At 39.6% G+C, this 15,432-nt stretch overlaps 2 protein-coding genes and 1 pseudogene across 3 annotated transcripts; 1 reads left to right on the top strand and 2 right to left on the bottom strand.

The window, feature by feature from the left end:
* Positions 1-1,138: 1,138 nt before the first annotated feature.
* On the bottom strand, positions 1,139-1,698 carry LOC111795229 (auxin-responsive protein SAUR23-like). Its single transcript, XM_023677526.1, has one exon. The coding sequence runs from the start codon at positions 1,606-1,608 to the stop codon at positions 1,315-1,317; it is 294 nt and encodes a 97-aa protein (XP_023533294.1). The 5' UTR covers positions 1,609-1,698; the 3' UTR covers positions 1,139-1,314.
* Positions 1,699-6,435: 4,737 nt separating this feature from the next.
* Positions 6,436-6,730, bottom strand: LOC111795186 (annotated as a pseudogene).
* Positions 6,731-8,702: 1,972 nt separating this feature from the next.
* On the top strand, positions 8,703-10,863 carry LOC111795184 (40S ribosomal protein S12-like). 2 transcript variants are annotated; one of them, XM_023677468.1, is made up of 5 exons: positions 8,703-8,841; positions 8,937-8,977; positions 9,501-9,789; positions 10,351-10,416; positions 10,507-10,863. In XM_023677468.1, the coding sequence occupies exons 2-5, from the start codon at positions 8,970-8,972 to the stop codon at positions 10,564-10,566; spliced, it is 423 nt and encodes a 140-aa protein (XP_023533236.1). In that variant the 5' UTR covers positions 8,703-8,841; positions 8,937-8,969; the 3' UTR covers positions 10,567-10,863. The 2 variants fall into 2 exon arrangements, with proteins under 2 accessions (XP_023533236.1, XP_023533237.1); XM_023677469.1 differs by having other exon boundaries at positions 8,787-8,822.
* The last annotated feature ends 4,569 nt before the right edge of the window (positions 10,864-15,432 follow it).

Here is a 15,432-nt window from a genome sequence, read left to right as displayed (position 1 = left end):
ATGCAATGCCAGCCCAGTTGTTTGGTTCAAGTCATTATCCATTCCAGCGACCAAGCTTGGTTAGCTGAACTGGATGCTCGAATAAAGAACGTGTTCGATAAAAGAAAAAAACAAGATATCAAGGAGATCACTTTCACAGTAAGAGAGAAATGGTTACATCATTGGCATAGTGCCCTTGTTGAATAAGAACAAGAGAGACATCAAATGCATCTTATTGTAATCAAAGGATACAGAATCTAATCATGTTTATATTTGTTAAATGTAGTAGTTTCATCCACTTCAAACAACTTCTATAGCTGGAACTAGCTGTCCATTGGTGAGGTAAAGATGTCGGATAGAATTATGATGTTCCCACTACCCTATTTTTAGTTCCTTGTGTCAAATCCTGATTGTTGCAGGAAATTCAGACGAAAGTTCTATATACTTTTTAAACTGGATATTTACAAATCTCTCCTTTCGTGGCGGAAGTGGATCTTTTGCTTCTTTCACATCAATGACCGAAGCTTGCAATCACATGATGTGAGCTTTCCTCAGTTCAGCGTCATTGTCTTGCTTATAGATGAGAGAAACCATTTCCTCAGTTCAGCGTCATTGTCTTGCTTATAGATGAGAGAAACCATTGTCTTGAGAGTGGAAAACAAGCGATAGAAAGTCTCGTCCCTCGCGTGTTCGCGCGAACGACTATCAAATGGTGATCTCATTAGATCATTAGTGAAAGCTCATTAGATCATTAGCGAAAGAATGACCAACGACGATCCTATCCTAAAGTAGGAGTAGGAGAAGTCCGTCTTCTTTGAAGATCGAGTAAGAAATTGGACAACACACAAGGAAGTTAGATATCTCAAAATCCATGAGTGGGACAAACTTCATCTATGATAAAATTTAACATCTGCTTTGCTATAATTTCTATCTTCGGACTTTTGATGAACAGATGAGACTGCTCTACCACAACACTGTATAGTTACTGAATAACATATTCACTAAAGAGTTGCTACACAGATAGATTTAGGATTGTCTATATTAGAGTAGTTCATAAATTAGCACAGGACTCCAATTTTGTTCAGATCAGTTTAACGTTTGAAGTTCCGAAAGCACAGATTAGCAATCACAGATCACCAGAAAAAATGATATACAGAAGTTGATGTTGAATTGGTCTATTTTCATTAATCCTGTGGTATAAGTAACTTTACAATGCAACTCATTTACAGGTAGGAAAGTTTCCCACTCTGCAACACTCTAGCATGTGTCAAAAAGTAAAATGAGTCGAAAAAAATTGTCAAAAATGGCATATGATTGTCCTTTCTTCTGCATCCTTCAAGATACGTGCAATCTAGAGGTGAGATCAACGAAGGCATCCTCCTTGCAAGGAATTGTTAGACCCCCCTGTGGATGATGGAAGCCAAACTCTTCCTCTGCATGGCTGAGTATTTTTTGGAATGATGGATGGTTTAAGTAAGAAATTGGAACCATGAACCGCTTTCTTTGGATCTCTCCCACATAAACAGCCACATGACCTTTTGGCACATCCAGCTGACTTTTGGTAAAACCTGACTGCATCTTTAGGATCTGCTTGGCATGAGGAACCAAGGATAGCAATCGAATACCCATTTGCTTGAGATGAAAGACTCCGAGAAAAGTCTAAAGCTTTGATCTGATTAGTGTAGAACACTAGGAATGAGTTGAAGTTGGTGTTTGAAGGCTCATTTGATGTTCAAGTTTATAGAGTTTTGGAAGAAAGAGTTATGCTGTGAGCGATGGTATTCAAATGGCAAAGTGGGGTATTGAAGTCTGATGGTTAGGTATTTGAGTAGGCCATTTCACATGGTTTTGTTCAACTTAGAAAAGACACACCAATTTCCTTCTCTCTCTCTTCACATTCTCCGCAGTTACACCACAAATTTCCATTTTCATTGGCTAAGTTGTTCGATCATGAAAAGTCAAATCATTGTCCAAGCTTTTACAATGAATTAAATGCTTACAGACAGAGTGCATTACGTTGAAAATGGAAGAACAGAACCTCCATGTGATTGGCTTTCCATGAAAGAGTGACCAGCTACGTCAATGTCTAGGTCCAAGGAGACTCTGCAGGCCTTATATGTATCAAATTATGGACCATAGCAAAGAATGGTTCTCATTAAGGAGAACAAAAAGCCCAAGTCGAAGTACATAGCTTAGTAAAAAAAATGCCAATTCTTAGAGGCATAAATCATCCACAAAGTTCTACGATCGTTTTCAGCCTCGAGCACGTTGACTTGTTTATTGTGAGCATAAAGCATGCACATCTAAATATGGTCAGATTTAATATATCAGGTTTACACCAGAACACATATCTTGTCAGGTTTTTGAACCAATTAAAAATTCAGCGTATAATCCCTTTGATCATTTGGCACAACTAAGTCTTTCCTTTTGTCATTGGATTGGTACAAATTCAGCTCAGATTTGAACCTTTTCTCTATACTGATCACTAGGAGAACAAAATGATCACTTGGAGCTTAGTATTTCCTACCATTTAAGACACGAGAGCGCTCGATAAACCTTTCTCCATACTGATCATTAGGAGCACAAAATGACATCCATCCAACTTAGTTTTTTTCTTTTCACAATTCAAGAATGTCTACCCATCTCTCATACGGTGCTTCAGCTTTCTTCCTCAACTCTGAATATGAGATCCTTCACAAATAGATAGAATATAGGACAAACATATGTAGCTTCTTAATCTTTTAGCAAGTCCAACACTCAGTTAATAACTCTTCCTCTCGGCCCAAAGTAATTGTGCTAGCCTTGGAGAGTAGGCTGCTAACTTCACCAATCTTAAGCTGTGGCAAGACCCATACAACCTCTTTCAAGCCTGAGAGTCCTGCTATGCATATTTCTAAACCATTCCATGTGTTGGATGAATTCCTACATAGCCAACCAAATACTAGAACAGCAGCTGGTTTAAGAATGAAGCTTGAATCAAGAACTACCTCTCTGGTTTCCCCCAACAATAACTCATGGCCTCATCTCTAGACTTCGATGCATTGAACCTTTCGACAAGTGGAAGTCAAATTTGAATCAACATAAACTGGAGAAGGTCCCCTTATCTTTTGGTATCCCATAAGGGGAGAAAACATAAGATACAAGAATTTCTCAAAACACTAAAAACAGAACAGAAAATATGAAGTTTGTGTAAACAACTTTATAGGCTCTTCCTATAATATCAGCACAGGATGCTACGAACAAAACATACCAAGAAAATAAATTGAGTGGTGAAAAGGGACATCACCAGCAAACATGTATTATACAATTCTAAATGGTAAACCTTTATGATCATAGCAAGCTTCAGACAAGCATTATTCTTGTGTCTGAAAGAAAAAATTCACAAATGGATTGGGATCTCATTTATTGTTCTGTATAGTCTATTATCAACGAGAATTTATTCCTGTTTTGGTCCCTTTAATATATATTTTTCCTCTGGATTGGATCAGAGATGCAGCCAATGACCGATGGTGTAAGCTTGCAGCATGGACCCACTGTAAGTTGATCTACCACGACATGGCATTTGGTTTCGAAGTTTTCTCGACCTGTTATTTTGGACTATAACTACACCTCATTTGAACAAATGGGACTGCTCACTAGTTTGTTAGGGCACATGATGAAGTGCGTCTATTCAAACCAAATAAGCAACCCATGTGAGCATTTATGAAGTAGGCCCTCCTAGAGACCAACTTGATACTGTTTTCTTCTCACCACTTCCCCGTTCTGAATCCATAAATACGGTTCAAATAAACTTCAATCTCCAACTCAAATTTCAAGAACATCTTCATTCAAGTACTACACTTTCCAACTTCTTGATCTGCATCGAGCGGAAAACCTTTCTAGACATGGGAATCAGACTACCTTCACTTCTTCTCAATGCCAAACAAGCTGTCAAAATGCATACCGCTTCTTCTAGAAACCGGTGTGGCGTTCCCAAAGGCCATATTGCAGTTTATGTGGGAGATATCGAAAGAAAGAGATTTGTAGTTCCAATAGCATACTTAAACCATCCTTCTTTTTCTTCTTTGCTCAACCGTGCCGAAGAAGAATTTGGATTTGAACATCCAATTGGAGGTCTTACAATTCCTTGCAGAGAAGATGTGTTCATCAATCTCACGTCGAGGCTGCAATCTTCATGAAAAAGAGAAGAAAAACAATCCTCCACACAGTTTTGTTAGATTCCCTCCAATTTTTTCCCATAGTTTAGCGTAGAACATCGATGTAGAGTTAGCTTCGACATGTAAACGATGAGTAGCGGAAAAGAGATACAAAATTGAAATAGATAGTCACATTTTTTTACAAGAACACTCTGCCCCTTCATGAATTTTATTCACCTGAATTCGTTGGGTTTTTTTATCTCCATGTTCTTGCTACTTTACTGTAATACAGCGTGTTTGAGCAGTCAACGACTGACGAATGGTTCAAGTATGATATTGGAACCACACATCCCGTCTCTCCCACATAAACTGCAACATGACATTTAGAACATATCACTGATTTCTGTTGAAATTTGAAAGAACTTGTAAAAGTTTCATAAACATGAACAATGATGATCTGCAAGAACATAAACTCAACGACCCCATTGACCCATAAGCCATATCCATATTATGATTTAGAAGATTGTTTTGTGGATTGTTTTATGTTTTGTGTTTTGTATTTACCTTTGTGGATTAGAGATCTTCGAAGTTCTGCATAGAGAATGCTTACATATACAAGTCTTTCCTTTTGTGATTGGATTGGTTCAAATCCAGTTAGATTCTGGAGATCTTGTATTCATGCTGCTTTTGTTGCAACTGGTCAGCATAATTGATGTTCAAGTGGATTATATCAGTCTTTGCCACAAATTTCTGTCTTTCAGGTCAAGTTGTTCACATTGTACAAGCACGTTAGTTGTTTCATTGAATTAAATGTTTCAAAATATAGTGTCACAATGCCAAAACTTGAGCACCTAAGCAATAAAAATCAATATCCTACATGAGCACCTAAGCAAGTCTACAAATGAAGGACGGTTCAAGTAAGCAAGTCTAGGCAATCTAGAAGTGATATCATGATGTATTTTGCAAATCATAAGCAGCAGAGGACTTATACGTCTCAAGGGTGCTTATAATCTTAGAGACTTGTCATTAAGGAGGTTCAAATGTATGTGTAATGCTAAGTGCGCAAAGTGGTTCAGGGTGTGTGGCCTGAGCCCGCATGCTCATGCTACGTCGAACCCTTTATTTATTTCCATGTTGTACTGTCTTATTATTGTATTTTCTGTTTGTATGACTATTCGACGAAATCATGTTTAGGTTTGCTAGACCTGAATCGCCCCAAAATGTACTATAGGGGATGTGACTAGTTGTCATCTCCTCCTCCTGATTTTGTATGACTGTTTGGCGAAATCATGTCTAGCTTGCCAGACCTGAATCGCCTCAAAACGTACTATAGGGGGATGCAACTAGTTGTCAAATTCTCCCTATCCGAAAAGTTATATGCTACTTAAGCCGCTATGTTGCGTTTTGCTTGTATGTCATATAACATTGCTTTCGATCTCTCTCAATCTTGCTTTCAAAATCTCTTTGTCGTCGTTTTTTAAAACATTCTTCTCAAATCAGGGCCAGAGGCTTGGAACAACTTCAGTGATTGTTGAGTTTCTAGCATGTAGAACTTACATTAGAACGATTTCTGTACATTGTTATGAGAGCTATTTTATTCACTCTAGACATGCAAATGTTTGTATTATCTGCTTTTGGTATGTAATCATACAGCTTTATTGGAACTTGAACTTGATTCACCGTGACATTCTTGTTTCTCTGCTCTATTTTAAGCCTTAGTGATCACTACAAGATTGCTAGTTTTGTAGCTGGGGAGACTTCCTTTACCATGCCAAGCAGGAAGGGAGGGTGTGTTTATGTGAGATCCCACATCTCAATTGGAGAGGGGAACGAAGCATTCCTTATAAGGGTGTGGAATCCTTTCCCTAGCAGACGCATTTTAAAACTGTGAGGCTGATAGCGATACGTAACGGGTAAAAGCGGATAATATCTACTAGCGGTGGGCTTGGGCTGTTACAAATGATATCAGAGCCAGACACCGGCGGTGTGCCAGCGAGGACGTTGACTCCCAAGGGGGGTGGATTGTGAGATCCCACATCGGTTGGAGAGGGGAACGAAACATTTCTTATAAGGGTGTGGAAACCTCTCCCTAGTAGACGCATTTTAAAATCGTGAGACTGACGGTGATAGTAACGGGTCAAAACAGACAATATCTTCTAGCGGTAGGCTTGGATTGTTACAGCAATTCTTCACGTCTTCTAGTCTACACATCTACGTATAAAATTTCCTTTACAATGACACTCTTAACTCTATCTCCTATAGAAAAAAAAATGAAAGGCTATCAAAATTGAAAGCATGGTTGCTTTTTGTTCTCAATCATTCATGAACTGTGCAGCCTAGAAGTGACATCAATGAAGGCTTCTTCTTTGCAAGGAATGGTCAATCCTCCGGTTGGATGGTTGAATCCAAACTCTTCCTTCAATCCTATCGAGCAAGTCGACAAACGAGGGATGGTTCAAGTAAGATATAGGAACTAAAAACCGCTTCCTCTGAATTTCTCCCACGTACACTGCAAAATGACCTTTGGGAACATTGGACCGACATGTATCAGAAACGGACTGTGTTCTAAGAATTTGCTTGGCAATAAGGAGAATGGACGGTAGACGAATTTCCATGTCGAAATTTGATTGAAACGATAGAGCTAGAATAGAAGCTGTTCATATGGTATGTATATATAGATAAGAACATAGAATAGAAGAAATATTCAAACATTTCTTGTGGCTGAAAAATATTAATAGGTATTGAGAAAAGAACAATAGAGCTAGAATCAAGTGGGAGTATTTGACTACTCCAAAAATTATGTGGTGTATACCATGATGGATATTGCATCTTCAGCAGGAAAAGACATATATGTCTCGAGGATGTTTATAATCTTGGAGACTTCTTGTAATAGCTCAAGCCCACCGCTAGCAGATATTGTCCTTTTTGAGTTTTTCCTTCTGGGTTTTCCCTCGAGGTTTTAAAACGCGTCTGCTAGAGAGAGGTTTCCACACCCTTATCAAGAATGTTTCGTTCTCCTCCCCAACCCATGTGGGATCTCACAATTCACCCCCTTTTGAGCCCCAACGTCCTCGTTGGCACTTGTTTTCTTCTCCAATCGATGTGGGACCCCCAAATCCACCCCCATTCGAGGCCCAACGTCCTTGTTGGCATACCGCCTCGTGTCTGGCTCTGATACAATTAGTAACAACCCAAGCTCACCGCTAGTAGATATTGTCCTCTTTAGACTTTCCCTTCGAGGGTTCCCCTTAAGGTTTTAAAACGCGTCTGCTAGGGAAAGGTTTCTACACCCTTACAAAGAATGCTTCGTTCTCCTTTCCAACCGATGTGAGATCTCACAATCCACCCCTTCGAAGCCCAACGTCCTCGTTGACATTTGTTCCCTTCTCCAATCGATGTGAGACCCCCCAATCTACCCCCTTTTAGGGCTTAGCGTCCTTGCTGGCACACTGTCTCGTGTTCACCCCCTTCGGAATTCAACCTCCTCATTAGCACGTTGCCTAGTATCTGGCTCTAATATCATTAGTAACAGTCCAAGCCCACCGCTAGCAAATATTGTCCTATTTGGATTTTCCTTTCTGGGCTTCCTCTCAAAGTTTTAAAACGCGTCTACTAAGGAGAGTTTCCACACCCTTATAAGAAATGTTTCATTCCCCTCTCTAACCGATGTGAGGTTGACTGCGATACGTAACGGACTAAAACGGATGATATCGGCTAGTGGTGGCTTGGGCTTTTTTACAATATCATACCATTGTGGAGGGTCATTGTTCCTAACATGGTATCAGAGTCATGCCCTTAACTTAATCATGTCAATAGAATCCTCAAGTGTCGAACAAATAAGTAATACTCTTTCGAAACATCCAACTTGTTTTGATAACGAAAGTGTAGTCAAAGGTGACTCAAGTGTCAAACAAAGGGTACACTCTGTTCGAGGGTTTTAGAGAAGGAGTCGAACCTGGATTAAGGAGAGTCTGTTCAAGAGCTCCCGAGAAAGAGGTCTCAAGGGAGGCTCTATGGTGTACTTTGTTCAAGGGAAATATTGTTGAAGATTATTGAGAGTAGTCCCACGTTGGCTAACTAAGAGGAAGATCCTGAGTTTATATGTAAGGAACACTATCTCCATTAGAATGCGGCCGAAAACCAAAAACAAAACCATGGGAGCTTATGCTCAAAGTAGACAATATCATCCCATTGTAGAGGATTCATTCATAGTTTACTTCTTTTTTTCACATCAATTATCTAAAATATTGGTTCAATCCTCCATCATCCTTAATACAACTAAATTTTAAATATTAGAAACCCGAACCAAACCAAACCAAACCAAAACCACTTAGAAAACCAAACCAAACCAAACCAATTTGATAATCAAGCATGTATGGTTTAATTAGCATAAGATATCCTCAAGAATATGCCATGAAAGTATCCTCTCTCTCACCGTCCAAATGACTACATCACTTTTGCACTAATTTCTCAAGAAACTTTCTTATTCGCTAATAAAAAACCAACCGAAACCGATCGGTTCAATTCAGCCGGCGGTTTTCAAAACCGGATATTGTGGTTCGATTCTTGATTTGGATAAACCGAACACCGGCCGTATAGGGCTAGGTCACCAACCAGTTGGGCTTTTCCATTCCTCTTCTTCTTCATAAAAACCCCTCACTTCTTCTTGACCTAATTTGCTGCGCCGTTGATTCTTCACTTCGATCGGTATCTACGCTGTTCTCAAGTCGTCCCCTAACCCTATCCTTCATCGCTTCTTCTTCTTCGATTGTGCCTCTGTTTAAATTGTCTGATTGTTTTTTTGCGTTTGTTTTGCGACAGGAAGGAGAAAAGAACTTCAAATCAAGAAGAAAAATGTCAGCGTGAGTGAAAATTTGTTTACAAGCTTCCATTGGTTGTTTTTTCTTTTATAATTTAAGTTGTTGAATGTCTGCTCCTTTTTTCGTTTTTTTTTTTTTGCTTCCTTTGAAATATATTAGTTATCAACGATTCCTTGTTTTTGTGACGTAGAATCTGAAGCTTGTGATAAACGGTTCGAGTGGTGACTAATCTAGGTTGTGAATAAGAAAAAGTTGTAAGTTGAAACTTGATTGGCGAAGGTGACGGAACGATAAATGTTGATGCCTTAGAGATGAAAATTATATGTTTTGGCTTGAATCATATGAGATATGGAACTTTAAATGAAAATGTGATTTGTATGGTGATTTGTTACATTACTTTGTTGGACATTGAAAGATCACGACTGAAGAGCCAAGATCTTTATGCTTGTTTAGGAGTGAAATACTATTGAGGTTTCTTTTGTTATTGGCTTAGTATTTGCTGCAAATGGCGATATATTGCTTTCAATTGCTTGACAAATCCCTTTTAACTCGATTTCTTATGCAGTGATGAAGGTGCAGTTGTTGTTGAGGCTCCGGCCCCAGCTCTTGGTGAGCCAATGGACATTGAGACTGCTTTGCAACTTGTTCTTAGAAAATCATTAGCTCATGGTGGGCTTGTTCGAGGCCTGCATGAGAGTGCCAAGGCAATTGAGAAGCATGCTGCTCAGCTCTGCGTCTTGGGAGAAGACTGCAACCAGCCAGATTATGTTAAGCTTGTCAAGGCACTTTGTGCGGAGCACGATGTAAACTTGATGACAGTTCCCAGTGCAAAGACCCTTGGCGAGTGGGCTGGTGTAAGTGTCTAATCTTATTTAGCCATTGAAATAAAAATGGCTTTACTTTTGATCATCTGTCATCACTTGTATTGTATTTATCCTACTATGATTGAATATACACCTCTCAATACTAGGCTGCATGTTTTTACCCGTTAATACTTAGCTGCTTTACATGCTCAGGATCGTATTTACATAACCTCTTCACCTGCCAATGCTAGGCTACATGTTTTTACTCGTTATTACTTAGCTGCTTTACATGTTCGGCATCGTATTTACATAACCTCTTCACCTGCCAATGCTAGGCTACATGTTTTTCCCCGGTATTACTTAGCTGCTTTACATGTTCTGGGTCATATTTACATAACCTCTTCATGCATAATCAAGAAAAAGCTTTCTTTTTTCACATGCCCTGTCAACATCACGATTGGGGAATCTCGTTTTTGCTTGTAAATTGGGCTTCTACACCATCAATTTGAGTTTGATTTCAAGTTGTAATTGATGTGCAGATACCAATACTACCATCATAAGATTTCCCTCATCTGAGTTCAGCATAATGAGTTATTGTTTGATCTAATGCAGCTATGCAAGATTGATTCTGAAGGAAAGGCTAGGAAGGTTGTCGGGTGCTCATGTGTTGTAGTTAAGGTACGCTGTATGATGCCCATCACTTCTGGAGAAAATGTTCCGTTCTCTGAACCATTTTTGTTTACTTAAAATTTGAATTCCTATCTCCAGGACTTTGGGGAGGATCACGAGGCACTTCACATTGTCCAGAAGCACGTGAGTTCAAGTTGATCATCTCAAATGTTGTTTGTTGGTGTGTCACTAAGAAAGTTTTTGATCTTTAGTTATGTTTAGGTTGGTTGGTTCCCTGTTGCTGTTGAACACGTTTCTTCTACCCTATAATGCTTTTCTTTGTTTTTATTGATTGGAAAGATTTTGGGCAAACAGAACACAAGTTATTTATCATGAGTCTCCTTGCCAAGGGTGAAAGGGAATTGAATTTTATCATCTGTTTATGTTGAGTTACTAAGCTATACCTATTCTCGTTTCTGAAGATTAATGCAACAGTGTGTAGTATAGTTTCTTTTCCTATAAAACTCAATATGTTATCGTTCATATTAGTTGATGCAGTTGAGGTTCATTCGTATTTAATTTGATTTGGTTTTACAGTACGAGAATTAGTTTAAAGATAAGAGAGCAGACAGCATTTTAAATTTTGATTATCTTGTGAGAAAGGTATTGAAGGAATCCCAACTTAGTTGGCTGCAAGGGCGTGCAAAGGTCTCATTTGTAACAGACCAAACCGCAAGTAGATATTGTCCTATTTAGACTTTTCCTTTCGAGCTTTCTCTCAAAGTTTTTAAAATGCCTCGGTTCAAAGAGAGGTTTTTATACCTTTATAAAAAATGTTTTGTTCTCCTCTTACTGATGTGGGATCTCACAATCCACTCCCATTTAGGGTCCAGCGTCTCACTCGCACTCGTTCCTCTCTCCAATCGATGTGGTATCTCAAAATTCACCTCTCTTCAGGGCCCAGTGTTCTCGCTGGCACACTGCCCGGTGTTTGGCTCTAATACTAATGGTAACGGTTCAAGCCCACCATTAGCAGACATTATCTTCTTTGGACTTTCCCTTTTGAGTTTTCTTCAAAAATTTTAAGACGCATCTGCTAGGAAGGTTCCTACACCCTTATAAAAAATGTTCGTTCTCCTACTTTGACACTCGTTCCTCTCTCCAATCGATGTGGTATCACACACCATGTCCGTAATCAATTCAAGTGATAGAAAAATGATGAGTTTGACCGGTTTTTCTCTGAAAAACTGAGGTTAAAATGAGAGTTACAAGCCTTGAATGAGAATGTGTTGATATTAGGTGTGGATTTATTGAATGAATGAAGAGTAGATGTGCTTTATTAATGAAGAGTAGATGTGCTTTATTAATGAAGACCCACTTCATCAAATACTCGCATGGGATTGCTAACCAATATCTTCACCATATTTTGGTAGGTAGACCCCCTCTTGCCCCAAAAAAAGGAAGCCAAAGACCCAACAAATGGCCAAGAAAATTTCAGAACTAAATGGCAGATCTGTTTGACAAGCTTTCCCTCAACAAGTTCCTGTTTCAATAGACTATGAACAGTGAGAATAGGCTTGAATTTCAGTGCAAAAATCAGACAGCTTCACAGATCCTCAGCGTGGTAGCCATAAAAGATGCTGTGGTATCACCAGCATAGGGACATGGTGTCTGACTAATGTTTACATTTGAAGACTTTTCTAAGTTGATTAAGGGAACAAATCATTGCAATCTTGGTATAACCTTGGCCCTCTACACTATCTGGTTGGTATGCCAATTCTTTCGGTTCTTATCATCCCATTTGTATAAAAAGCTATAAGATTTGGTCATTCAGTTCATCAACCAAAGCCTCTTTGCTATGCCTCTTTGATGGAAAGGAAGAACAAGCTGAGGAGGTCATCCGCTCCGAGAATAGTCATCATGTGAGATTCCATGTTGGTTGGAGAAGGGAACGAAGCATTCCTTACAAAGGTGTGGAAACCTCTCCCTAGCCGACGCGTTTTAAAAACCTTGAGGGAAAACCCGAAAAAGACAATATCTGCTAGCAGTGGGCTTGGGCTGTTACAAATGATATCAAAGCTAGACGCTAGACGCTGCACGGTGTGCTAATGAGGACGTTGGGCCCCCAAGAAGGGTGGATTGTGAGATCCCATATCGGTTGGAAGAGTGTGGAAACCTCTCCCTAGTAGACATGTTTTAAAATCATGAGACTGATGGCGATACGTAATGGGCCAAAGCGGACAATATCTACTAGCGGTGGACTTTGGCTGTTACAAATGATATTAGAGCTAGACATCAGGTGAGGACGCTGGGTCCCAGGGGGGGTGGATTGTGAGATCACACATCAGTTAGAGGAGTGTGGAAACCTCTCCCTAGTAGACGCGTTTTAAAATCATGAGACTGATTAACGATACGTAACAAACCAAAATGAATAATATCTACTAGCAATGAGCTTGAGCTATTACAACTCAAGTAGTTTTGAGACCGACTATCGGGATGTGTAGCTCTGAGATCATTTGGAACGGAACCGCCGTCGTAAGTTCAGCCTTCTTCATTTCATGGCATGTTCATTGAAATCAAGTCTCAAGAATGCAAGGAGAGAACAAGAGTTGCTGCTTCAAAGAACACGAGCAAGAGACCAACAACCCAAAACTCTATCCAGGTTCTTAATTTATGGACTCATAAATCATACCTATTTAATTTGCTTTTGCGTTTAATCTTTTCTTTAATATCGGGAGAAACAAAAAATTTCATCGAAGAATTGAAAAGAGACTACTCCTTAAAAGATACAAAACGATCGGATTTGATGTGATTCCTTATACATGTTGGAACGAGAACATCATAAAGAAGCTTTGATGTGATTGGGTTCAAAACGATCGAGCCAGAAAGATGACGATGTGAATCTTGAAACACGAGCATCGGAGAGTAAAGAAAATCACCGATTCTTTTACTTAATCTGAAAGAGGCCGTAGCGGGACTACCATAAAAAACCCGCCCCGTTCTCTTATTTCATTAGATAGTTTCGTAATTTAACGTTCGATATGGATCAAATACGTTCGATATGGATCAAATACGTTCGATGTATATCAAAGATTATAATTATTTTTCATACAACATTTGAATGAATCATAACACCAACAAATGGTGAAAAAAATGTTGTGAAAAAAATTGGTGATACTTCAAGCATGTTGAAATCTAGAAGTAAGATCGATAAACGCATCTTCTTTGCAAGGAATAGTTAGACCTCCCGGGGGATGATGGAATCCGAACTCTTCCTCGGCATGGCTAAGAAGTTGTTTAAATGACGGATGGTTTAAGAAAGATATCGGAACTACGAACCGTTTCCTCTGGATATCGATCTCGCCCACATAAACTGCAATATGACCTCTTGGAACATTTGACGGGTTTCGCATCTTTAGCATTTGCTTGGCATGATGAATCAAAGATGACGGTAAACGAATTCCCATTGCTAAGCTCGTCGTAGACAAGTTTCTCGGTTGGTTTTCGAGGACACGTCTAAAAAAATTTCTCGGACCTATTATGTTTCGAGTCGAGTTTGGCGTTTGAAGGCTCGTTTGGAGTTCGTATAAATAGAGATGTTTTGAAAAAAAGAGGTGGTTTGTGAATGCTGACTGGCATTGCATAGAATGTGGGACATCAAGGCTGTTGTTGGGAAGACCTCTTCACATGGCTTACTTCAACATAGAAAAGAACTCTACATTCAAAATAATGACTATACAAGGAAGTTTCCCATTCATGTGATGGAATTTCTGGGAAAGTGCTCATGGCTATATCATTGAACCTAATTTTCAGGTCAAAGAGGGTCGAGGTCGATACCGTGTTTCGTTTTAGTATTCATTATCGGTGCTGTAACAATCCAAGCCCATGGTTAGTAGATATTGTCCGTTTTGACCTGTTACATATCGTTGTCAGCCTCATGGTTTTAAAACGCGTCTACAAAGGAGAGGTTTCCACACTCCTCCTATCGACGTGGGATCTCACAATCCACCTTCCTTGGGGGCACTGTGTCCTCGCTAGCACACCATCCGGTGTCTAGCTCTGATACCATTTGTAATAACTCAAGCCCACCGTTCGCTTTTGCCTGTTACGTATCGCCGTCAACCATATGGTTTAAAACACGTTTACTAGGGAGAGGTTTCCACCCTCCTCCAACCGATGTGGGATCTCACAATCCACCCCACTTGGGGGCCAGTATTCTCGCTAACACACTGTCCAGGGTCTAGCTTTGATTCCATTTGTAACCGCCTAAGCCCACTACTAGCCGATATTGTTTATTTTGGCCTGTTACGTATTGTCGTCAGTCTCACGGTTTTAAAACGCATCTACTAGGGAGAGGTTTCCACACTCCTCCAACTGACGTGGGATCTCACAATCCACCCCTCTTGGGAGCCAGCGTCCGATGTCTAGCTTCTAGCTCTAATACCATTTGTAACAGTTTAAGCCCATCGCTAGCAGATATTGTCCACTCTAGTCCGACGATTTTAAAATGCATCTACTAGTGAGAGGTTTCCACATTCCAACCGATATGGGATATCATAGGTACGAATGTCAGTACTCTCCCATAAAGACTAGCTATAAAGATAGACAATAGAACAAGGATGAGTTATGTTTTTCACTGTCTAATGAAGTTAAGTAGTTGCATCTACTTTGAGCTCAAACTCTTAGATGAATTGAATCTTATCTACACTATGGATGGCAAGATTCTAAAGACTGCAACGTGTCGAAGTTTCATTTGATACCGTTGCTTAAAATGAACCCGGAACTCATGAACACCTGATATTGCTATCTTCTATTGATAATGTAGCTAACGGATCATGAACTTAAAGATGGTTACGAAAACCGTTCATGCCCGATCGAAACAAAGAAACTCATAGGTAAAAGTAACGTTCATAAGATCAAATAATTATCAAACAGGGTTTTACCCGCATCTCGAGGTTTAAGATTGTACAGTGCTTATAGGTTCTTAATAAGGAGCAACATGTGCATGTGAGAAGCATCCTGAGCTTTTAATGGCTATATGTATCAATGGACCCAATGAAGCGGCCAATGGCTAAAAGTAGACGA

The sequence above is a fragment of the Cucurbita pepo genome, chromosome LG05 (genome assembly GCF_002806865.2).
Source record: "Cucurbita pepo subsp. pepo cultivar mu-cu-16 chromosome LG05, ASM280686v2, whole genome shotgun sequence".
In the NCBI taxonomy this organism is placed as follows: Eukaryota; Viridiplantae; Streptophyta; class Magnoliopsida; order Cucurbitales; family Cucurbitaceae; genus Cucurbita; species Cucurbita pepo.
This window is presented reverse-complemented; position numbering and strand designations above follow the sequence as displayed.